This window comes from Squalius cephalus (assembly GCF_949319135.1).
Source record: "Squalius cephalus genome assembly, chromosome: 10".
Classification (NCBI taxonomy): domain Eukaryota; kingdom Metazoa; phylum Chordata; class Actinopteri; order Cypriniformes; family Leuciscidae; genus Squalius; species Squalius cephalus.
Genome location: NC_137131.1, coordinates 19,958,665 through 19,983,796, shown reverse-complemented (window position 1 = coordinate 19,983,796; position 25,132 = coordinate 19,958,665). Strand labels below are relative to the sequence as shown.

Sequence of the window (25,132 nt, the reverse complement as noted above, 5' to 3'; positions counted from 1 at the left end):
CTCGACATGAGAGTGTTCTGACGCCAGTTTATGTGAGGGTTGTGGAGTGTGAGCCAGGGGTGACCCAAGACAACGGGAGCAAAAGCAGAGCCAATTAACAAAAAATGAATCTCCTCCATGTGGTTGCCTGATGTGATGAGACTCACCAGTCCGGTAGTGTGTGATGGATAACAGAGGTTGTCCACCCAGTGCATTAACGGAGATGGAATGAGTGAGTAGAACCACCGGAATCTTGAGTTAGTGGGCCAGGTCTAGGTCCATGAAATTACCTTCCGCCCACTAAGGCATCACAAAGATGATGCGTAGCAGCCCATTGCAGTCTGACTGGGAGGAGAGTGGCAGATAGAGAGGATTTTTCCAAGGAAATGCCACCCATCAGTAACCTCTTACCTACTGACGGGCCTTGACTTTTATGGGACACTTCACTGCAATGTGTCCCACAGCTCCACAATAGAGACACAGTCCCTGTGTTCTGCGTCGCTCCTTCTCCTCCGGGGAAAGACGAGCTCTACCCACCTGCATGGGTTCAGGATCGAATGAGGGACCGACCATATCGCAGGAAGTGGTGAAGGGGAGATCCTCCATTGCTGGAACCAGGCCTCTCTGGACACGATGATCTCGATGCTGCAGCTGCGCATCCACTCGGATGGCCAGATCAATCAAGTCATCTAATGCTGTGGGTAACTCCAGGGCGTAGATCTCGTTCTGGATACGGTCGGCCAACCAATGCAGAAACATGTCCCACTGCGCCTTGACATTCCACTTACACTCCGCAGCCAGCGTGCGGAACTCGATGGAATAATCAGTAACAGTCCTGTTACCCTGACGTAGATCTGCCAACACTCTCATACGGCACGATCATACACCTTCTAGAGTTTATCGCTGAAGGTCTGAAATGATGAAAGACACTGATGTCCTTGTTCCCACACTGCTGTTCCCCAAAGTGCCACTCATCCCGACAATAGTGTTATGACGAAAGCCACTTTTGACTCCTCAGTGGGGAATGATGTATGCTGTAGAGCAAAAAACAGTGAACATTTTGTCAAAAATGCACGGCATAATTGAGGCTCACCAGAATAGGCAGCTGGTGGTGGCAGGCGAGGTTCCATGATGCGAGCGGAGCGGTCTGCGGGTGGAACAGCAGGTGGTGGGTTGGGCGCAGGGCACAGTGGGCACCTGGGCAGGCTCGGTTCTTAGATGTTGTAGCTGGGTGGTCAAGTCCGAAACCTGCACTACCAAGGCCTGAACTGCACGACCCATTGCCATGATCTGATCCTCTTGACGTTCCAAACGAGCATTGTTATTAGTCAGAATGTCTCTTAGTTCAGCAGCATTCGCTGGATCCATAATGGTCAGATCGTTCTGTCACAGGAGAGATACACAAGATCCAGTTGCGAATGAAAAGGCAGTTTATTAAGTAAACAGAGAAAAGAACAAGGCAGGATGGACTGATGCAGAGGTGCAGGTCGGAGTTCAGGTCTTGGCAGCGAGGAGACTGCAATGGGCTGAAGTCCGACGATCCCTGTAGAAATCAACCAATCGTGAACAGAGCAGATAGTCCAAAATTAGAGCAGGCAGGTAACACAGGAACTGGAGACAGAGAACCACTGACAGGGCAAGGAGACAAAACATGATCCTCAGAACAATCTGACAATGAACACAACAAACACAAGACTACTTACTGGACACATTAACTCTTTCATTCTGCAACACCTGCGGCTGATCTGATAGCTCGTCAGCGCAGTTGGTAACTAAGCGACGCTGATAGGCAATCAGACCAGGACAGTACACACAAACATGAACAGGCAAACCTGCAAACCATACAACCAGATACTTTTAATAAATCAATACTACCACTTTCTGTTCATAAAAAAGTTTGAAAAAGTTTTAATTACAGCAGAAATAACAATATCTTAGCCTATATAGTGGGGAATATTGTGATATGGGGATCTTTGAGTCAAAAAGGCTGAGAACCACTGAAATAGATGAAAAACATGTTGAAGACATATTAATAAAGAAAAATACTATGGATATGGAGGTCAATGGCTAGCGTCAACTGTCTGGTTACCAGCATTCTTCAAAATATATTCCTTTGTGTTCAGCAGAAGAAAGAACATTCATTTTGGGTGAGCTATCCCTTTAAAGTTTTGTCAGTAAAAAATGCAATGGTGCCCTTCCTCTCAAATTCTAGTCTTGTGTTTGACTCCATCTTAGTCGAGTCTAAGTCAAGGCTGAGTATGTGTAACAGAATGTGTAACAAGATCAATGACGTTTTAACAGGGTGGGTTTAACTTAGAAATTAGACATTAGAAATGATTTGATACAGGAATTAAATTCATATCATACATGACCTGCACTATATGTCTCTGTGTACAAATATAAATGATTTGCAACAATGAGTAATCAATTGGAAAAATCCACATTTCATATCTGGGTTGTAATTTAATTTGCACCTGGCATCTGTTAATAAAGGTGCAACTTTCTGTAAAATTAGTCAATGAAATATCAATCAAATGTAAACAAAGCTTTTTGTTCACCGTTATAATGGAAATGGCAATCAAAAGTTCAGTGATTAATTAGTTCCTTCCAGACAATCTGGTAAGGCTGTAATAGAGCTCCATAAGGTCATTAAGGCCATATCAAGCTGTTCCCACTATTGCTCGCAGGCCTATTGTTGTGCTTGACAACAAGTGACTTGTAACAATAACAGATTGCCTTAAATAACCTTTAATCAGAGACCAGTTACCAGTTAACTGCTTTAGGTTTCGTTTTTCATCCGGTAACTTGTTATATGATTGGTAGTGTGAGCTCTCTTAAGTTGCTTAATGACTGACAAACCAACATGTGGGTTTTAAACTCTTGATTTATCTTGAGCTAACACTAGCAAATTCCCCCCATCAGTGACCACAAAAAATATTATGATAATGATATATATATGGATTTCTGTTGCAGAATGATTGCATTTTGCTGCTATGGATAAACTCAACATCTACATCCTGTATTTTATTAGATCAGAAAAAGCCCCTGACATCAGATAGGAAATCAGCTTAATCTATGTTCAACACTGTTCTTCTTTTCTTAAATTGACATACAGTCCTTGATGGCTAGGCCTATTAAATGTTTTTAATATATAATCTGTTTTTACATTTTCGAAAAGCTTCTTTGAAATCATCTCATCATTTTATCCATCATTCAAACTCTCAATTTAACCGCAAAATAAAACAAACATTGCGATTATGTGAGGCATTATCTAAAATAATCTCACTATTTCATAATGGTATTTATTTTAGACGTATAGGTTCCCTTGTAAAATACTTTGTATCACAACAAACCTTTGCACACAGCCCTTAGTGCGGTGAGCTTCTCGGTTTATGCAAATCGACTTTATGACGCATGACACTCAATGGGCCACACGTTTAGCGTGTTAATGCAAGATGCAACGTAAATGATGTTTGGTGAGTGATGAGTCTTGTGGATGCGTTAGACAAGTGTTTACAAGCAGCTAAGTGAAGCAAAAAGCTCGACTCTAGTTTATCATTTAAAAATATCGGTGGTTTGAGCTTTGAGTTTAATGACTCAGAATTAATATCTCTTTGAATGTGTGTCTATGGTTTGGGGGATTTTTTGTGTTTTGACACTGGGGAAGTTTACTCTGAACTAAAAATACAGCAGATGTCTAATATGAGCCAGAGCCACACTTATATTACATTCAAGTTGATATTCTGATATAATGACCTAACAACCTTAATTTGTAGCCTATATTAAAAACGATCCACAGAAACGTATGCATTGCAACTCGAGTCCGGTCACACACAACGCGTTTTTTTTTTTTTTTTTTTTTTGCGTTTAATAACAGGAGAGTAAGAATTAGAATTTGTAAATTAAAGTTTATTTAAGTTTAACTTGAGAGCTCGTTTTTACGCGAAGGCAAAAGTCCAACACATGAGTGTAGCTAGTGTTTGTACATAGAAAGACTGGGAAAGCAGCGCATTGGAATGGATAAAGGGATAGTTCTGTCATCATTTACTCACCCTCAGGTTGTTCCAAACCTGTATAAATGTATTTGTTCTGTTGTACACAAAGGAAGATATTTATAAGAATGTGGGAGACTGAACAGTTCTGGGGCACAATTGACTTCCATAGTATTGTTGTTCCTACTATGGGAGTCAATGTTGCCCCAAAGCGGTCTGGTTACAAACTTTCTTCAAAATATCTTCCTTGTGTTCATCAGAACAAAGACATTAGGTTAAGAAATTAAATATACAGGTTTGTAACAACTTGAGGGTGAGTAAATGATGACAGAATTTTCATTTTGGGTGAACTATCTCTTTAAGATTTGTAAGGATTCTATCTATATCTCTGTCACAGCTGCACTTTAAAAACTGCCAATGTCAGCCAAAGTTGAAACATTTAGCTGAACATGTCAAGTTATTGCGAATTTAAACTTTCATTGGCCACTGACTCACTGGGAGATTTTTTTTTTTTTTTTTTTTTTTTTTTTTTTTTTACCATATGCGGTTCTTTGCATTTAGGGAAATTAGTCTGGTGGAAGAGAAACATATTTGTCATGTTTTAATGTCATTACTTTACTCCTTTACTTTACCTCTATTGGGGATTTTTTTCTCTCATAAAAGGATTATTTTCATTTCAAAACTTGCATATGTAGCCTATATCTGTGCGTGATCTGTATTTCAATCGACAAAATTATTTTTTTTTTTTCTATTATTTTTGAACTCAGCATTTTTTATTATCCTGTGGCTGGTTGCATAAACTTTTAAGGCTTGTCTTACAAGTTAGTCATCTCATTTTTTTCTTCAAGACTGGTAAAAATGTTTAAGGCCATTACACAAAAAGGTTGATTGGTCTCATTAGAACCTGAAAAGTAAGAGCCCTAATTAATTTACTAGTTGGTCAGCCTAGTTCTTAACACAGTCTTTTGTTTATGCAACTGGTCCCTGTGTTCCCAGGCAACATACTAGTGTTGTTTATGGCTAGATGGCAGGTGCCATACCTCTAACAGTAAATGTCAGGAACTTTAAATGTTATCAGGAAGAAAAACAAACAGTAGGCAATCCCCGTAATAATCCCTAAACACGATAGTTCTCTTGAAATTCTCTGACACCGGGTAGAACATTTTCCTAAACCTCAATATCATTTACAGACATGCAAAGGATGCTGTGTGTTTACTTCCCTGAAAAAGACACATGCGTGTGTTTGTCTATGCAGATATCATTATCTGGAATGACAGATATTTTATTACACATGCTGCTGCTTCTTTCAGGTTAGACAAGCTGTGTTATTGGATGTACAGTTAGAGCCAGACTGAAACCTCAAGCATAAAAGCGTAACATTTTTCTTTGACTGATCTGATTGAAATTCTTCCATGGACATATAAGGAAGCTGTTCAGCTGTATTATGTAATGTTTTCTTGGTATTGTATTTACAGATCGGATATAGGAGGCAATGTTTTGCAGCTTCCTTTATATGACTTTAGTTATTATGTTTCTTTATAGTAACAGTCAAGATGCAGCACACCTCGTGCACAGAGGACCGGATCCAGCACGCTCTGGAAAGATGCCTGGATGGACTCCGGCCATCAGAAAGCCTGGCACAATCCTGGAATGGTAAGGCTTAGCCTCTGCTGCTGATGATGATGGGTCGCTGTTGGTTGACATCACTGTTTTTCATTTCTTTCTTTTTTTACTTCTGTAATTTTTTCTCATTGGGTTTCAGTTGAGCTTATTTCACTGATATGGATATAGGCATGATTTGGCATTTGGGTTTGCCTGCTGGCTAATTGTAAATTTGCTTTTCATTGTTAATTCATGCAAATAATTCAGTGACAACAATCTTCTCTTTTTTTTTTGTCTTCACCTAATAATTTATTCAAAAATACATAGATTTAGTACATGCATTGTGATAAATACACCTCTTCTATGATGGGAATGTTTTGAATTTTTTAATGAAATTTTTGTTTTGATATTTATTTGATATATATATGCAGACAACATTCAGAAACAAAACTAAACAGGAAATAATGTTATAAAGAGAGACCCCTGCAGATCATCATGACTCTGTGTCAAGAAGTCTTTTAAAATATCACATAAATAACATGTATGATAACATCTTTTCCTTGCTTTATCATAAAAGGCAAGGAAAATATGTTACGTCCCGCACCTGCACCTGATTGTAGCATTTAATTGTGTGAACAAAACGAAACGCTACTTTTCCACTATAAAAGCAGTTTTTAACTAAATGGCCTCAAAGATGGCATAATACACAGCTGCGATATAACAACATATTGGGTGAGTTGAAGTATGCCTGTTTTGTTTTATATTTCTCTGTTTTGCAAAGGTCATGAATATAATCTTCATTAGTTGTGTATTTGCCTTGGTTGGTGTTTTTATATACCAGGAAACTGGTTTTTGAATTAAGACAAGAAAAGATAACACCCATCACATTTACTGATAAACATTGTTATAATGTTGTTTGTGTAAAATGTTCTGCGTAGTGTGACAATGTTGATAGATTCAGAAAAAAAGATGTTATTCTCAAGAGTCTGTTCTAAAGGAATTGTATTATTTGACACCTTCACCTTCAGCAGTTTTTAACTAAATGGCCTCAAAGATGGCATGATACATAGCTGTGATATACTATCATATTGGGAGAGTTGAATTAGGCCCGATTTGTTTTTATTTCTCTGTTTTGCAAAGGGCATGAATATAATCTTCATTAGTTGTGTATTTGCCTTGGTTGGTGATTTTATGAACCAGGAAACTCGTTTGTGTATTAAGACAAAAAAAGATCACACCCGTCACATTTACCGATAATCGTTGTTATAATGTTGTTTGTGTCAAAAATTCTGCATAGTGTGACAATGTTGATAGATTCAGAAAAAAAGATGTTATTTTCAGAGTCTGTTGTAAAGGAAATGTATTATTTGACACCTTCAGTTGAGCAGGAAGCTGAGATGCATTTTGTCCTTCGAAAGTAGAATTGGTATCAGTCACTGCAGATCTGTAGGAAAGCTTTGAGTGCTCAGCTCTGCATTGTTCATGTTCTAAATATATGAGGTTCTGAGGTTACACCCAGTTCTATCACTAAACCAGTATGATCTGTTTACGCTGCTGCTCTCAATTTGTACACCGCAGTGAGTATGTTCTCAGAATTCTAACCAAAACTGCACATCACTGTTTAGAGCAGGGAACCCGTTGACCCTAAACAGCAGAGATTTCAGAGCAATACTCAGTATCGTGTAATTAACCAGTCCTTTCCTGTCTGATGTGTGTGTTCTTTATGTGTGCTTGACTCATTTGGTGGTGTCCGGGTAGTGTAGTGCCTGTGGTCACATGCATACTATGAAGGACTTGTTTACTAATATCATCTTCATCTGAAGTATAAGTCACACATTTGTGCCTGTTTCAGAGTTAGGGTTCTTATATGTGCATATCTATGTTTGTGTGTGTGTGCAGCTGGTTGGTGTATGAACCGCTGGAGTCTAGAAGAGCTGTTAAAGAGAGACCCAGAGAACTTTCTCATTCTGCTGCAGCAAATTCTCAGAAAAGCCAAAGAGGTGAGTACGCATGTAAACACACAGCTAACTGAACAGAATACTACACCCGCATAGAGGTGATAGTTTCTGTCACGTTTGTGTCTATCCATACCCTCTGTGTTGAGATCTCTATGCCCCCTTGTGGGCTCTGCAGGATGTGACAGATAAGATCTAATCTATGCAAAGAAATTGGTGTTGTTTATAATTAAATTAAAGGTACACTATGTAACTTTTTTTATGTACAAAATTAACAACATTTAAATAAGGAATCAGTACATTATCAGTCCTTATTCCAAAATGTATTTTTGTCTTAGCCTGATTCACTATGGTAAGCCTATTATAAGTGTTTATTTTTTTAGACCTGACGGGACGGTTTTCACTGGAAATTGTGTACATACGTCACACACCTGCGCGTGTCTCGTCATATCTGTAAATAGAGAAAAGATGCTCCAGCTACTTTGACGTGTATATGGTGTGGGAGTGGCATAGGTTAGTTGTCACAATGAGCGAGAAGGTTGACATGGAGCACGCTAAATCTCGAACCTTCGGGTTTTCGGAATCACCCAAAAAACGCAGACAAGAGGAGAGTCTGCTGGCAAAAAGAGAATGTGTCAGAGCTTGCAATAAAACGAGAATCAAAAATGGCTTAACTTTTTGAAGATGGCGAGAACTGAGGGATATTAAAGGGATAGTTCACCCAAAAAAGAAAATTAGCCAATGATTTTCTCACCCTCAAGTCATTCTAGGTGTATATGACATTCTTCTTTCAGACGAATACAATCGGAGTTATATCAAAAAATGTCCTGGCTCCTCAAAGCTGTATAGTGGCAGTGAATGGCCGTTTCTGTTTTGAAGTCCATAAAAGTGCATCCATCCATCATAAAAGTGCTCCACACGGCTCTGGGGGTTAATGAAGGCCTTCTGAAGTGAAGTGATGAGTTTGTGTAAGAAAAATATCCATATTTGAAACTTTATAAAGTAAAATAACTAGCTTCCGGCCAAACGAACATACGGATTCGACTTAACTGTAAAGCGCAACTTGCGCGAGTAATGCGACTTACTGCTGATATTTACGCTACGCCATGAAGCACTTACGCTACTTGCCACGTCATAAGTTTTGTAAGTTGCGCTTTAGGCCTAAGCAGACTGCGAATGTTCGTTTGGCCGGAAGCTAGACTTTTACTTTGTAACGTGTTGAATATGAATATTTTTCTTACACAAACTCATCGCTTTGCTTCAGAAGGTCTTTATTAACCCCCCGGAGCCGTGTTGAGAACTTTTATGATGGATAGATGCACTTTTATAAACAGCAACGCCCTTTTTAATATAACTCTGATTGTATTCATCTGAAAGAAGAATGTCATATACACCTAGGATGATTTGAGGGTGAGTAAATCATGGGCTAATTTTCCTTTTTGTGTGAACTATCCCTTTAAATGTTGTGAAAGCAAGGAGATGGTCTTTTTATTACTCAACAGGTGAGTAAGGTATTTTATTGAACAGATAAATCACCAAATGCAGAGTTCATTGTAAAGCATTATCTATTGTGAAGGGTCATATTCACCCGCACAGTCATGCAGAGCCGAAGCACGACCAAAACAATGTTCTTCCACAAAATGCATGCAGTTTTGTTTTTTAAACAAAAAGGGGCAAACGTTACATAGCGTACCTTTTAAGTTTAGCAAAATGTATTTATTTAAAATTATTTTAGTTGTGATCAAGAATACAAAGTTTGTCTGTAGGTGGTATGTAAAGGTGGTGATGCTGTATATCTTTCTCTGCTGTTTTAGATTCAACTGGACTGTCATTACGAGCTTGTGGCCCCCTTGGCTCTCATGTTTGAGTCCACACTCCTGCAGGTAAAGTGTCCTGGACACTGAGTTGATCATTCTTGAACAAATTTACCAAAGCCTTGTAATCAGAAACTAGGAATTACTTCTGTTTTGTAGAATTTGTTTGTGTGTTCTTTGTAATTTCCTCGCTGGGTTTCAGTTGAGCTAATGTGCTAATGGGACATAGACAGGATTTGCTTTCTGGGTGGGGCTATTAACATATTGTAAATTGACTTCTCCGTTTTAATTCACACAAATAATTAATACACATACAACTCAGTGACGCAACACTCATCTCTTGTCTGCATCTAATATAAAAAAAAAGAAAATAAAAATACATATAAAAGCAATTCATACATACAGTGACTTCTACAAACACATCTTCTATGATGTGGATGTTCTTAATGTTTTTTTTTATTTGTATGTTTTAATTTTTTTGGGGCGGAAGGGTGATACAACTATCCTAATATTCTAATGATAGAAAAAACTTGAACCTTATTGTCTTCTCATCTTGGTTATTTCAAACCTGTATGAATTTATTTCACACAAAAGAATGAGTTTTGAAGAATGAATTCAGACAGTTGATGTACCCCATTGACTTCCATAGTAGGAAAAAATATACTTTGGAAGTCTATGGGGCCCATCAACTGTTTGGTTACCAACATTCTTCCAAATCCTTTTGTATTCAGCAGAAGAATGAAATTCATACAGGTTTGAAACAACTTGGGGGTGAGTAAATTGTGACAAAATTTTAATTTTTAAGTGAACTATTCCTATTTGGCATAATCTTTTATTATTATATTTTAGCTTCACTGCTTATTAATACTAGAATTTTTCAGTCAAAGTCAACTAAGAATTATCTAATTAAAAATAAATTGTGATATTAAATTGTGTGAATCTTAATTTTTGTCATTTATGAAAACCTTGAAATAAACCGAGTTGAAAAAATATAAAATAAACCTTAATGAAGAAATATTTACTATTCAGGTTTTCATCACTAATCAAAAAATATGAAATTTCTGTACATTTTTCATCTTTTCATTCAAAATTATCTGCTAATAATGTGATTTGTAGTACAATATTCAGTATTAAATCAGAAAAATTAAAAGAAGCAGCATTTTCAATCAGACTTTTGGACTCAAAAATTGCAAAATTACAAAAATTGCTCTCAGTTTGGGCTTTATCTCATTTACCCAGAAGCTGATGTTAATGAAATCACATGTCTTTTTTCTCTTTGCAGGTGCCTTTTTGTCCATCTAATGGAGAGATTCTGACAGAAGCTTGTGAAGTGTTTCATGGCTTCCTAGCGTGGCCTGAACCCTACTGCAGTGTGTGTCGTAGCCTGCTCTCCACCTTACATCAAGAGCTTAGAGCTCCAGGTAGCACATTGACATCAATACACTCAAGATAAACCATCAGGAAACTGACTGCCTTAATAAGGACCAGCTATTTAACCTTGTCTCAATCTGCTAATTCATCATTTTAATCAAGAAAAAAGTGATGTAACATACTGCCCCTCAGTGGTTTCAAGAAGCATTGCAATTATTTTCAAAATTAGTCCTACACTTGTTTTTCCATTTTAAGAGCACTAGTAGTACCTTAACGATTACTTAACGCACACTCTAACGTCAGTGCATTCACTATGAAGTTGATTTGTTACATAATGTTAAAATCTGATGAAATGTGTTCTTGTGTGTGTTTACTTGAATCAGGAATTTCGTACCACAGACTGGTAAGAGAGGAACAAGGCCTTGCCGTCTCCAGTCAGCGTTCTAAGATCATGTGAGTGTGTTTCCACAGAAGCAGGAGGAAATCCTGTTGTGTCAGTTATTGCTCAGCCCTTTGTGGTTGTAGTCTTCACCTCTTGCTTCCTGTGTCAGTTCTTGGATATCCAGAATTTAATTGTCATATTATACAGTACGTCTGTTTTAACATGACATTATGACATTGGCCACAATATCGCAAAAAATTGCCCTGCTAACAGTAAGATTTGTTACGAGTACCATCAATCCTTTTCTATGTGAAATTTAATCTTTGTGTTCACTGACAAAAACGTAAGTAAACAAGTACCCTGTAAATACCATGGTATATAAATATCGTAATTATTCAGTACCATGGTATAATTCAGTGGTTCTCAACTGGTAGGTCATGTGTCGCATGTCTGTTTCGAAAACAATACTTAATGCAAGTAATAAAATATGAAATGAGATAAGATGATGAAAGAAACTTGATGTTGAAATCAACAATTTGTGCATCCAGTCAATTTTATTTGTCATTTGGCTATCATTTATTTGTCATATGGCAAATACAAATATAAATACAATATTTAGCCTGGTATTTGACACTAATGCACTACCATTAAAAAGATTGAGGGTTTTTCTTTTAAGGAAATTAATACTTTATTTCAGCAAGGATGCATTGCATTGTTACAGCACAACTGTTCTCAACATTGATAAAATAAGAAATGTTTCTTGAGCACCAAATCAGCATATTAGAATAATTTCTGAAGGATCATGTGACACTGAAGACTGGAGTAATGATGCTAAAAATATGTGCTTTGCCATCACAGGAATAAATTCATTTTTAATTATAATATTTAATTTAATAATCTTACATAAAGTGACTTTCACCTTTTGCAAGCATGTCACATTGTAAAAAAAAAGAGTACGGCCTGTAGATTTAACACCTAATACGCACGCACATGACGTCACCGTTTTCACAAATTTGAGTTTTTGTATTTTACACGGAGACTATACCGTTTAACCCCGTTTTCAAAAGTGTGCATTTTTAAGTGTGTAAAAGTGTAAATGGATGGTCAAAATGCATAAAAAGTTTTCAGTTTTTAGCTGAAAACAGTGTCGTGTAAACGGCCCCATAAAAAAACACATTCAACCCAAGCTTTTGTACGGTAGTGTAGCTAGGGCAAGTGTCTAGCTGAGTTTAGCTCAAACCCTAACCAAACACAACGAACATATTAATTAAGGTGTTCAGAATTACTTAAATTAAGCTTATCTGTGGCCACGACTGCTGTGTTTGCTCAGTGTTTCTGCTTCACTACAGTGATTGTTTTCTGATGTTTTTTTCTGTTGCAGTACGGTGTTGTTGATGAACCCGGCTGAGGTGCCTGCTGAGTTCCTGTCTGTGGCGGAGCAGCTCAGTGGAGCGGAGGTCTCACAGAGAGAGAGTAGCGTTACACTCATTAAACACAGCTTCCAGGCAGTGCTGGGAACTAAATACCCACTACAGTCCATCAGCGGTGCTCTGCAGGTACACCTCACATGACAAGATGTTTGCTGTTTTTATGGGCTCCAAAAGTCTTGAGTTGATACAGAGTGAATGTGTGCATCAGATTATGATTGAGTGTGTGTTAAGTTTGGGCGTATCACTCTGTGGGAGTCAGGACATGTGTGATCTGCTGGGGTTGGTTGGTTGATATGGATGTGTGACCAAATGACTCATATGTGGGTTGGTGGGTGGCTAATGGAGAATAAATAGATGGGTTGAGTGGGTGTAATGGAGGGGAAAATCTTGTTATAATAGTTTTACTTGCAAAAGGTGAAATTCACTTTATGTGAGATTACTTGGAAGTTAGAAGCAGGGGTGACTTCATTTGAAACACTGCTAAACATTCATCAAATTCTGACTTTGAATGACTTGCAACAACATAAGAGGATACATGACTAAGTTGATTCCTTTTCAGTTCCTTGGTGATGATGAGTTGGCACAGGTCCTGTCCTCAGTGAGTGATCTTCTAGAGTCTGCAGCGGCCATGACAGATATAGCTAAAGCTCGAGAACATGTGGAGAGTGGCCTGGAGGCACTGCGTGAAAAACTTGACATACCAGCCTTCAATGGCACGATGTCAGACGGTACAATCTCACTTCCTACTTCTAGCCCACCTCACAAATTCCATTTTTCTTTCTAAATCAGTGGTTCTCAACCAGGGGACGGGGCCCACTAGGGGGGCTTAGCAAACTTCCATGGGGCCAATAAGTCTTAAAATGATTTAAATTTAGTTATATTAACATAATCTTAATTTAAATGCTTTCATTATACCATCAATTACCATTCACTAGCTATCAAGTATATGAATGAAGAAAAATATACTGTATAATACACACATAGATTATGCTGCATCATAGACTATCTGGCCAAAGTATGTGGATACCCTCTATTTAAAGCATGTGGCTATTTCAGCCAACATCTCAACAAACATTTTAGTAGAATAGCCCCTTTTTTGTTGCAGAATGACAATGTGCCTGTTAAAAGAGCGAAGTTCATATTGAAACGATTTACGGGAGTATGATGGGAAGAACATGACTTGCTTGAGCAAAGACCAATCCCACTGACCACCTGTGAGATGAATTGGAACCTCAGCTGCAAACCACACATAATCACCTTATATTCTGTTGACTGAATAGGATCAAATACTTGGAAACTGTTATAGCAAACTCCCTATTAAAGCCAATGGCTTTGAAATATGTGGGCATCCACATACTTTTGGCCATTTGAATTTGTGGTCTACATCCTATAGGGTTTCATGGTTGCTGCTTGGTTACATACTACTCTTATTTGTCTGGGCAGCAGTAGAACATATTACCTGGCTCCAACTCTTAGAAACTTAACCAAGATGGATGGCCAACATGAAGCAATAAAGCTGATGGCATGATTTTTCGGCTTGGGAAACAGTGGTGTGTTGCGTTTGGAGTGGGCTGGTGATTAATGAGAAAGACTTTGTTGTGTTTGTGTCACTAGGGGTTCTTCAGACGCTCAGCCTTCCAGCAGCCAAGTGCTACACCTTCCATTGGGACAAGGATAATTTTGGTAGGACACAGAATTCAAGCCAGTCCCATTTTTTTCTGCTTATTCAAACATTTGTTTGGCTGTTTTGGAATTATAAACATTATAAGATTGATTTCCAGTCGCTTTGATTTAGTTTAAAATATCATTAAGGGGGTTCATGAGTTGGAAATTAATCCTCCAGCTAATAATGACTCTCTGAGCCATGATTTTCCATCTTGTTTTTTGCTAGATGTTCTAAACGACCTTCTAGACATAGAGTCTGAATTGACCTTATCTCAAACATCTGAGGGCATGGAGGAGGAGGATGATGTAGACAATGTCGACGTGGAAGATGATGAATATGATGTCTTGGAGGAGGGATTTGTATCAAACGGTTGCGTTGACTATCGTGCCTCAACCTTCTCCACTGTCTCCTCCCTTTCCACTGCCTCCAAAGACTCAATGTTCTCCACGGTGTCGGTCGCTTCCTCCGAATACTCTCCCCTCTCCACGCTTTCATACTCATCTCAAGCTTCGGGTACAGACAGTGACTTCTGTGAGGATGCAGAGGAGGACAGTCTTAGTACAGCATATGTGTCCAAGACCAAAACCACCGCACGACTTTCCAAGTGCCTCTCACGACTCTTCAAACCTCGCAGCAGCAACTCTCTCTGTCGAGCCAAGAGCCTGGGCACCCCTGAGGCTAAAGAATTAGTGATCGTCCGCTCTAAGAGATCCAATTCTCTGCCACAGCAGGTGCGGCTGCGGAACTCTGATTTCGGGTTACCAGTGCCCCCCCTCTCGCAGCTGCAATACGTTTGCTACAGGAGAAGACCCATTCTGAGTAGCGATGATGAGGAAGGGCCAACAGGGGCCACTACACTCAGAGTGGTGGTGTTTGGGGCAGATCATGTGGCAGGGAGGGTTGCCCGTGCCTATGGCAGTCTAAGGAAAAGAGAGAGAGACTGTCCGCACCTCACCAAAGCTTTCAGGATGAAGTTTTTCTTTGTGCCTGTACGGAGGGATACAACTCCTGCCAACTCTTCGTTGAGGAACTCAGGTTCTTCTCTGCAGCTCTCAGCAAGTCCACTGAAATCAGCCATCTCTAGCATTGTAAGTGAAATTACAACACTGATGCTTTGGTTTTTTCATGTACACTAAGGTATGCATATAGTGACGTGTAGGGCTGGGTATCGAGTTCGATACTTTTTAGGCACTGACCGAATTGCCTCGATATACACTATACTGCGGAGATGTCGAGTCAGCATTGCGGCGAGCTTTATGCGTGCGCTTGAGCATGAGGCATATATTCCGGCATAAATGAGTCTTTGAGTCTGTAAAAAAAGTCAACAAACTGAAAAAATAAAACTAAAGATTTTTTTAGTACGTAATGTCATTATGTTAAAATGGATTTCATAAAATTGGTATTGAAAAAATATCGTTCAGGAACCGGTATCAAAGTCAAGATACCGGAATCGAAAACGTTTTAATGATACCCAGCCCTAGTGAAGTGTGTAAAATAATTGTCATCAGCATAATATAAATTTTGCATTCATTAGCTGGTCCACACAGCGTGTTGTTTCAAGTCCAAAAGAAATTAAAGAGACAGAAACAAACTACTGGAGACGCCACAACAATAAACTCCCACATTGATGAGCAATTGCAATTCTAGTTTAAAAAAACAACAAAATGTTATCGTTCAAAAAAAGTGGGTATATATTAAGAAAGGCTATGCTTTCAGCTATGTCCAGAAGTTTTTGCTTCAAAACTGAAGTATACTTTGGGCTTTAGGTTTTATTCATCAGGCTTAAGAAGTGACTGACTGCAAAAATCTCATCAATTTGGACAGGTGCATACACACTGCAGCCAAATTTTCACTTCTCTTCTCAAATGCTAATTCCTATTCGGTACACAGAATTTTACTGCCATGACAACACATTCAACCACCAAATTCACTTATGAAAAATTAGGTAGTAACAGCTGAATTTGCTTAAAATCTGCAAAGTGTGTACAGAACCAGTTTTTACCGTAGCTCTCACCAGCCCTGCAGTAAATGCAACTACTAAATTCACTATGATGAAAAGTAGAAAACACCAAACTGCTTATACTGTTGCCATTCGTGTTTGCAGCCACATGGCATGGCTGTAATTATCACTGCGTCAATCATTACAGTTTCACATGTGGTTCCTGTATTCCAGACACACTTGAATCACCAATTTAGGAGATTTTTACTTCCACATTTAAGTGTGGTTATCTCTCTCAGATCCTTTAGTGTGTATGGGCCACATTGCTTAATTGGATATCAAACCACATCTCTGATGGTGTTAATCTGGTCTAGATGGTATCCCAGCCTGGCTAAGATATTCTGGTCTCTCTTGATGGTTTTAGTGGGAATTTGGGATTTTTTTCCCCCCAGCAGGTCATGCTGGCACCATTTAAAGACAAACTAACCTAAGGTTTCATCAGGCATATGTATGTACATTTTTGCTCCTGGTCTAAGATAAGCTAATAAAGTCCAACACTACTTGTTACACACTTTGAAGTCAAAACAAAGATTATTTCTTTTTCATTCAATTGTTAGTCCAGACATTCACATGTAAGATTTTTATACAGAAACACTGGTATTCATTTATCAACAGGATCTCAGTGTGAATGGGACGGAGGACAGCACTAATGACATAGCTAATCTGCTGGGAATGCTGGATCCCTGGTATGAGCGGAACACTCTGAGCCTGCTGGACCTGCCCGTTAATGTGTTGTGCCAGGTGATACTCTCACGACTACACAAACTCATTCACATGAACAGAGAATGCATTCATTTCCAAATAATTAGTAAGAAGAGCAAACATCAGTAAACCTTTCATTATATGGCAAGCAGTTTTTGGCAGGGTCACACACGCACACAAAAAAACCACATCCCATAAAGCCATTCATATGAGGAACTTGCGTGTGTGAAAGTGTGTTTTGTATTGTTTTGATTATCACCATGCCCCCCTACCCCCTGCCCCATATCAAATGACTGATGAACAATGTATTTGCATCAAATGTTCTTGCCTTAACAGCAAACATCAAAGATTGACTCAGACTTGTCCGAGGGCGCTGCTGAGGGGCGTTTACCAATATTTGCTGACCTGGTGCTCCATTACTGCCGCCTTGCTGCCCGCCCTGCCCTCATTCAGCTCTATCAAGCAGAGGTGAATAAAAACATGCCATTTCCTCCAGCCATTTCCTCATTCTGTGGCAGTTCCAGTCAAAGACTTTAAAGTTGTACCATAAAAAGTTAATAAATATATAGACTTTTAAGTTATAAATCTATTATATATTATAGCCTGTCAGTATAGCCATCAATATGTGGAGCATCTTTCTCCAATGGGTTCTGTTTTTGTTTTTTTGTTTTTAATAAACTATACATTCATTCAAATTTGTTAGTTTCACTGCAGAAATTGTTTAAGACATGCTCGTGACATCTACATACATTTTTAGATGTTTCTTGGTGTTGAACTACTGACTACAGTATTTCATTCATCTTTTCTGGACTATTTTGTAACTTGTCTTGCATCTTTTGCGACCATATGCAATCCAATAGTTTCACAATCATTTTATTCCTATTCTTGACTATAGTTGACACTAGCTGGAGGAGAGAGACGGACTGAAGTGTTTATTCATTCTCTGGAGCTGGGCCACACAGCTGGTACAAGAGCCATCAAGGCCATGGGTAAGTGTGAACAAACAACAAGATATAATGTCAGATCTTTGTTTCTATGAATGGCCAATTTCACATCATTTGATGTTTGCTTAGTATGTTTTCCTTTCCTTTCCTTTTTTCCATGGGTATATTAAAGCAATCACCAGGGGTCTCATTTATAAAGCGTGCGTACGCACAAAACGGGGCTGGAAACGTACGTACGCCAGTTCCCACGCAAAGGTTGTGATCTATAAAAAACAAACTTGACGGGAGAATGTGCGCACCTTTAAGCAAACTTTGAGCCGTGCGTACGCACATTCTGGAGACAAAGGGAATTGGCGACACCGATGGTGAGCTGGAGTTAAGTGTCTTTTTGGTCACTTTTAGACAGAAAATCTAAAGAAAATTAAACATATACAGAAAGATAATACAAATATATAATACAAATATAATTTCACTCACCAAGCCTGTCACTTGAAGCAAATATCCATCCCTTCTTAAATGTCCGCGCCAGCGAGCGCGTTGGGCCGTTTAGTGAAACTGACGCAAATAACAGTTTAAATAAATAAAATAATGATTTAAACTATGTTTTACTTCTGATATAAACATTTAGATTAAATATGCCATTCAAATTAATGGAGTTAAGCACTTAAACATGAAATCATTACTGAGAAGTTACAACATTTTTATATTCAAATTCAGTCAATAGAAATATTTGTTGTGGATGCGATATTTTTGAACATTTTTCCTCTGGCATGCTGTGTTTTAATGTTTTAACCACAGAGATAATTGCTTATCATGATAATACCAGATTGTCTGAGAAAATAGTTTCGTGCAAATAATGCCCAAGGCCTATCTGTTTCCATTAAAAATATAAATCAATTAAAAATACAATTCGGCCAGTGGAAAAGATTGAGAAAAACTTTCTCTGAAATGTATTTTACACTATTTGATTTATGTATTCAAAAACAAGGCAAGGATAGACAACTACTTGATTTTTATTAATGGAATGTGTCTTGTACCGTTAAACGTTATCACGTGGATGAATAATCATATGCAAATGATGATCTGCATAGTAAAACTAGGCGTTGTAAGCTCCATATATGGTTAATTCGGGGAGGAGACACATGTGCGCACAATCTTCCGCTGACTGGGATTTATAAAGTGAATTCTGCGCAGGTTCTGGCGTACGAACGGTTTTATAAATCTGAATATTTTTTTGCGTACGCCATTTTTGGCTTTCGGGCGCACGTACACTTTTAGTAAGGTTCCTACGCACAGTTTTATAAATGAGACCCCAGGACAATTTTCCTTTCTAAGCAATTATACACAAATGAGCCAAACCATTATGACCACCTGCCTAATATGCTATTGGTAGACTCTAAAAGACCCCCTGAAGGTGTCCTGTGGTATCTGGCACCAAGACATTAGCAGGAGATACTTCAAGTCCTGTAGTTTGTGAGGAGGAGCCGCCGTAGATTGAACTTGTTGGTCTAGCACATCCCTCAGATGCTCAATTGGATTGAGATTTGGGGAATTTGGAGGCCATAGCAACACTTTGAACACACTTTTAAGGGGTGTACCTGGTCTGCGACAATGTTTCGATAGGTGGCGTGTCAAATTTACATACACATGAATGTTTGACCCAGGGTTTCCCAGCAGAACATTGCCCAGAGCATCACACTTCCTACCTCTATCGGCTTGTCATTGTCCCACAGTGCATCCTGGTTCCATCACTTCCCCAGGTAAACGGCGCAAACGTCCATGTGATGCAAAAGAAAACGGACTCATTGGACCAGACCACCTTCTTCAATTGCTCCAAGTCCAGTTCTGCAGCTGATTGGTTGCGGCTACTCAGCCCTATACGCAGAAGAGTGTGATGCACTGTGTGTTGTGCATCCCTCCCAGTGCCATCTTCAAAATTTTGTGCGACTGGTGCTACAGTAGACCTTCTGTTGGCTCAGACCAGATGTGATAGCCTGCGTTGCCCTCGTCCATCGGTGAGCCTTGGGTGCCCAACACCCTGTTGTCTGTTTATGGTTTGTCAATCCTCGGACCACTGTTGGTAAATTCTCACCACTGTTGACCGGGAGCAACCACAAGCCTTGTCGTTTCAGAGATATTCTGATCCAGTTGCCTTTCCCCCCCTTGTCAAAGTCGCTCAGATCGTTATTCCTGCCATTTTCTCCTGCATTCAACGGATTGATTATGATAACTAATTTGTTTGCTTACCATCTAATCTACCCATTCCTTAATATGTGACCTTGCTAGGAGATGACCAATGATATTATTTGCATCACCTGTGACTGGTCATCATTTTTTTGGCATGTACGTGCTCACTGTTTACACTTTTTACTTCTGTTTCTTTGCTATCTTGCAACCCTGTACAATCACCCTTCCATAATTCTGCCTGCATATGGAGGTCAAAGCGGCGCATGACAGTGTATTGAATCGCTGACACGAGTCATGCGAAAGGGCTTTTTAGTACGTGTATTGCTCTTTACACATTGTCATTGTGCAGCATCCTGTTATCTGCATAATTAACTGAAATATTTTTTTGGGTAGTAGCAAATCTTCGCTTCTCAAAATATATTTTTGAGCAACGGAAGCAGCTTTAAATTCAGACTAATCAAAAATGTTTATGCGTCATGAAAAAAAAGGAAGAAGAACTTTTCGGATCCTGTTATAATAGCTGTATTGTGTTTTGCTGTAGTTAAGGTGACTAACTTGACTTCTTTTCTAAGGAATCAAATCTTTTTATTATTTTGCAGGTGCTGCCAGTAAGAGATTTGGCATTGATGGAGACCGTGAGGCTGTTCCTTTGTCACTGGAAGTGACTTACAACAGAGTAAGACGAACCATTCCAGTGTTTTGATTAGTTTCAAATGACAATCCATTTTCATTTTGATGCAAGTAATCCCATTTTCATTTACCCTCTCTCTTTTTCTGCCTTTACTTTCAGATACATGTCAGTGGTAGAAGTCAGAAGACGATGTCAGAAAAGTCCTGCACCTCCATAAACCTGTTAAAAGCCTGCAGGAATCCTGAGGAACTAGGTAGAAAATAACATTGAGCTCAGTTTAGACAGAACTTTTTAAAACATATTTTAATTAGGAATGTTAATTGTTTAAATTTAAATTGATTGAAATGATGAATGAAATGAATTGATATGCTTATAAACTGTAAAATCACAGTTGCACTGTAAAAAAGGAGTGCATCACTGTATATACACAGTAAAAATCCCATTCATTTTCACCATAGGGGAATTAACTTTTAATGATAACTTTAAAGACAGACCTACTGTGAGCTACAAGGTTTTTAATCAATTGTATATGCTTTTGTTGAAGCCATCAATTATTTTAACTTATTAAATAATCGTGTTTAACTGCAGAGTATACACATACAGTACTATACATATGTTTCCAATAGTTATGAATATAAATATTTGCTTGTACTGCACTCAAATGCTGCAATTTCTTGCAATTTTTTTATTTCTTTTTCTTTAGATTCTAAAATGGAGTGCCTTCATTTGACAATGACAGAAGTGCTGAAGAGACAAAACTCTAAATCAAAGAAAGGCTACAATCAGGTGAGCAGGAAGGAAGTATGGGAGAAAACTAAGCTGCGGTTTAAACAGCCTGAAACAAACTTATTGCAAACACCTTCAGTTACTTTCTCGTGTGGTTTCTGCAGCAATGTGTAGCAGCCGACAAACAACTTTTTTTTTTTACCAAGAGCAAACATTTTGGTTTTTATTTACCTGTTTCTGTACCGGTTTACACGACATGGCTGTTGTTTTTACACCCTTGTGTCTTTGGTGTCAGTTGCACTTTCATTTTTACAGTGCTAGTGGTTACTCTTTGGTTCAGTTACACCACACACTGACTGTACTCAATCTTGTTTTGTTATCGATTGAATAAAAAATATACTGTTTGTTACAAATGTTTGAAATAAATAAATGAAGCATAGATTATACTGAGTATGAAAATACGCAAAGCTCTTATATTCTTGCATAGATTAAGTTAAAATGTTTATGAATGTTAAAGTTATTTGGGAGATTCAAGTTACAGTATTTTAATGTTTTATTCAGATGATGTTGTTTGTATTCCAGCAACTGACCACCACACAAGTAAAAGTGGATAAGGTTCAGGTTAGCGGAACTTGCAACACCACCTTTGCAGTTTGTCTGGACCAAGATGAGAAGAAAATTTTGCAGAGTGTGACCAGGTACAGTTTGTTTTTGTTGGCTTTTTATGCTAAAGTTTGGCTAAAAAGAAAATATATTTATTTCCTTCCCAGCAGTGGTAGATAGACAAGTAAGACAAGTGTTTACATATTTATACTTTTACTGGAGTAATCTACTTTAATTACTGCGTCCAGTATGTATGTATATTAGTGCTGTCAAAATAATGCGTTAACTCATGCGATTAATTTCAGTTTAACGCGTTAAAAATATAATAAAAAAATCCTGTCATCCTTTGGCTTACTATATTATCACGCTCTTATTCATGCATATGCTTTTAAACCATTCAAGACACAATAAGACACAAAAGAGAACGCAGTGCTGTACTGATCCTGTGAATCTCCTGTCTGTGTAACACACACGACTCGTGCGCACAGATAGCCGCTTCAGACATCGCTTGAACGGACAAAAACACTTAAAATAATGCAAAAACGCCAGTTTTGTCGAGTATCCTCGCAGTCACAGTTAAATTAAGTCTTAAATTAACGTAAAAAGTTGTGGGAAAATGAGTTTCAGCTCCGCATCATGTGCTGCAGGTCTTAAAGTTACAGCAGCCTAATAAACCTGCTACAGTCTGTCATTAATGATAATCAAAGAACAAAATAAAAAGACTGAATAACATTTGTAGCTTTAATAAGCATTCATCTTTATTTAATTCTATCATTATAATATTTAATTTATAATTTATGCAGTGAAGACTGTGAAGTGTTTAATATCTTTATTCAATTTCTGTATATATCCTTGGTGTTAATGACCTACCTGAAAATCTTAAAGCACTGTTTACAAGGTTACATGGGTCAAAAACATTTTGCATTTTGACAGGACAAGCAAAAATCTGAACTTGTCTGACTGGGCCAATAGAAAAAATGTTGCCCTGATATATTGAAGGGTACAGGTAAATGTGACATTTATTATAATGGGTTTATGTAAAGATTGTTTTAAGGTCACTTAAATTAAAAGTTGTTATATTTTTTTAAAGCCTAATAAATGTTAAAATTGTTAGCTTTCAATTATACTGTAATGTTGAATGGCTATTATTAAAGACTAAAATTAAGAAAAAAACGATTTCATAGAGACATCAGTAGCAGTATTGGTATAAATGTAGAAAGTCTTTATTTTAAATAAGTTAATGACTTCTACATTAATTTGGAGATTACATTTAAATTGATTACAATATAAAAATACTGTATATATAATAAACTTTAATCGCAATTAATTACAGAAAAATGTGCATTAAAAATGTCTTTAACCGTTTTAACAAATGAATTAGAGTAATGTGATTAATTTGCGATTAATTAATCAGCACATCATGTAATTAATTAGTTTAAATATATATATTTTTTAAAAAATCAGCAAGGATGCATTAAATTGATTAAAAATGACAGATAAACCTGTACATTGTTTAAAAAAAAAATCTAATAAATGCTGTTCCTTTAAAAAGAATCAAATCAAAGAATCCTGCAACACAAAAATATTAAGCAGCACAACCTTTTTCAACACCAAATCAAATCAGCATATTAGAATGATCATGAATTTCTGAAGGATCATGTGACATTGAAGACTGGACTAATGGCTGCTGAATATTCAGCTTTGCCATCTTAAATTACATTTAAGAAAAGTTATTTTAAATTGTAGTGATATTTCACAATATAAGTATTTCATCCTTAATTTTGTTTCAGCATTAAGCCAGCAAAACGAGAAAAATAATCAATAAAATAAGGAACAAAATCATGAAATGTTCATGTTTTACTGTGAGATGGAAACAAGCATTTGTCACTGAAAGTGAGTCAGTGACCATCACTGTTTGTCACAAAGTTTCATAATTCCATTGCCATAGAGACACTAAAAATATTTGTTATAAAACTAGTTTTGTGGCCAACAACCGGTAAACTTTTTTCAATGTACCAGCCATCGGCAATTACTTTTTGGACCCTGTATATTAGTATTTGAATGTAAACTCCATCGAGCACTTCTAAAATGCCAAACAACCCAAAATGATTTCTTTCTTTGCAGGTGTGAGGTATCGGTTTGTTATAAGCCAGATAGTTCGACTGATTGGACGAAAGGAAGGGTGTTCACATCTCAGACCCAGTCTCTGCAGCCAACCTTCTGCTCTCTTCTTTGCCTCCCTATTGCCACTTTCAGTGGACCTCAGCCTTAAACCCCAAGATCAGGCTTTAACTCAGACCTCCAGCCTAAGAAGCCTTAAGTCTGGTTAAAACATTCATACCAGTTTGCATATCAACTCTCAGGACAAAAGCTAAGATGCACTTTTGGGTAAAATATCCCTTTTTTTTACATTATATGTGCATCATGTCTATGTACATGTGGGGTGGTTTGCTTCAAACTTCTGAGATTAGGATAATCGGATCAGAAGTTGTTTTTTCTAAGGGTACATCCTACTGAATATAATTCGGTGGGCAAACTGAGACAATTTTTGTGGACTTATGACTAACATCTGAATTTGGTTATGAGCCAAAATCTGAGTCATCCTTAACCAAGGTTTGGTATGAATGGAAATATGGGATGTTATTACTGGATTTATTTGGAACAAGGTCTGTCCTGGTTCTTATTCAACTGGCATGGATTTCTAACTACCAGAATACTCTTGTTAATGTACATATTAACCAGCATCCAAATAAGCACTCTGGACAATAATTTGTTTGTATATATGATGTAATTATTTTATGTAGCTATAATTAAAATTCTCAGGATATATATATATATATATATATATATATATATATATATATATATATATATATATATATATATATATATATATAATGTATGTTCATTTACAGTCTTTCCACTTTCAGTCTGGCCAGAGAATTGAGACAGTCCAGCCTCAGATTATAGTCCCTAAAAAAAAATCTAATGTATTCATTGATTGTTTTTGTATATATTTGTATATCCTCTCTGTTGTTTTATATTTGGTGTTATGACTTTAAAACCATTTGAAGCCTGTCTGGTTTAAATACCTCTTCTTGTAGTTTGGTCGGTTGGCCAATAGAGGTCCTTATAAAGCAGTTGTTGAG

The 25,132-nt window shown here is 37.6% G+C and overlaps 1 protein-coding gene across 2 annotated transcripts in view; it reads left to right on the top strand.

Moving 5' to 3' along the window:
* The window catches only part of pik3r5 (phosphoinositide-3-kinase, regulatory subunit 5), a 35,608-nt gene extending 10,839 nt beyond the window's left edge, over positions 1-24,769 (top strand). The window contains exons 1-18 of one of the 2 annotated variants that reach the window (XM_079883219.1): positions 3,383-3,455; positions 5,514-5,624; positions 7,473-7,573; positions 9,343-9,411; positions 10,625-10,763; positions 11,097-11,166; positions 12,477-12,651; positions 13,085-13,253; positions 14,140-14,208; positions 14,417-15,279; positions 16,806-16,931; positions 17,229-17,360; positions 17,788-17,881; positions 20,623-20,699; positions 20,814-20,907; positions 21,358-21,440; positions 21,963-22,078; positions 24,108-24,769. In XM_079883219.1, the coding sequence (XP_079739345.1) occupies positions 3,446-3,455; positions 5,514-5,624; positions 7,473-7,573; positions 9,343-9,411; positions 10,625-10,763; positions 11,097-11,166; positions 12,477-12,651; positions 13,085-13,253; positions 14,140-14,208; positions 14,417-15,279; positions 16,806-16,931; positions 17,229-17,360; positions 17,788-17,881; positions 20,623-20,699; positions 20,814-20,907; positions 21,358-21,440; positions 21,963-22,078; positions 24,108-24,255 (2,646 nt within the window). In that variant the 5' untranslated portion in view covers positions 3,383-3,445 and the 3' untranslated portion in view covers positions 24,256-24,769. Of the gene's footprint in view, positions 1-3,382; positions 3,456-5,513; positions 5,625-7,472; positions 7,574-9,342; positions 9,412-10,624; positions 10,764-11,096; positions 11,167-12,476; positions 12,652-13,084; positions 13,254-14,139; positions 14,209-14,416; positions 15,280-16,805; positions 16,932-17,228; positions 17,361-17,787; positions 17,882-20,622; positions 20,700-20,813; positions 20,908-21,357; positions 21,441-21,962; positions 22,079-24,107 lie in introns of those variants that run through there. The other variant, XM_079883220.1, reaches the window with a different exon arrangement.
* Positions 24,770-25,132: the final 363 nt, after the last annotated feature.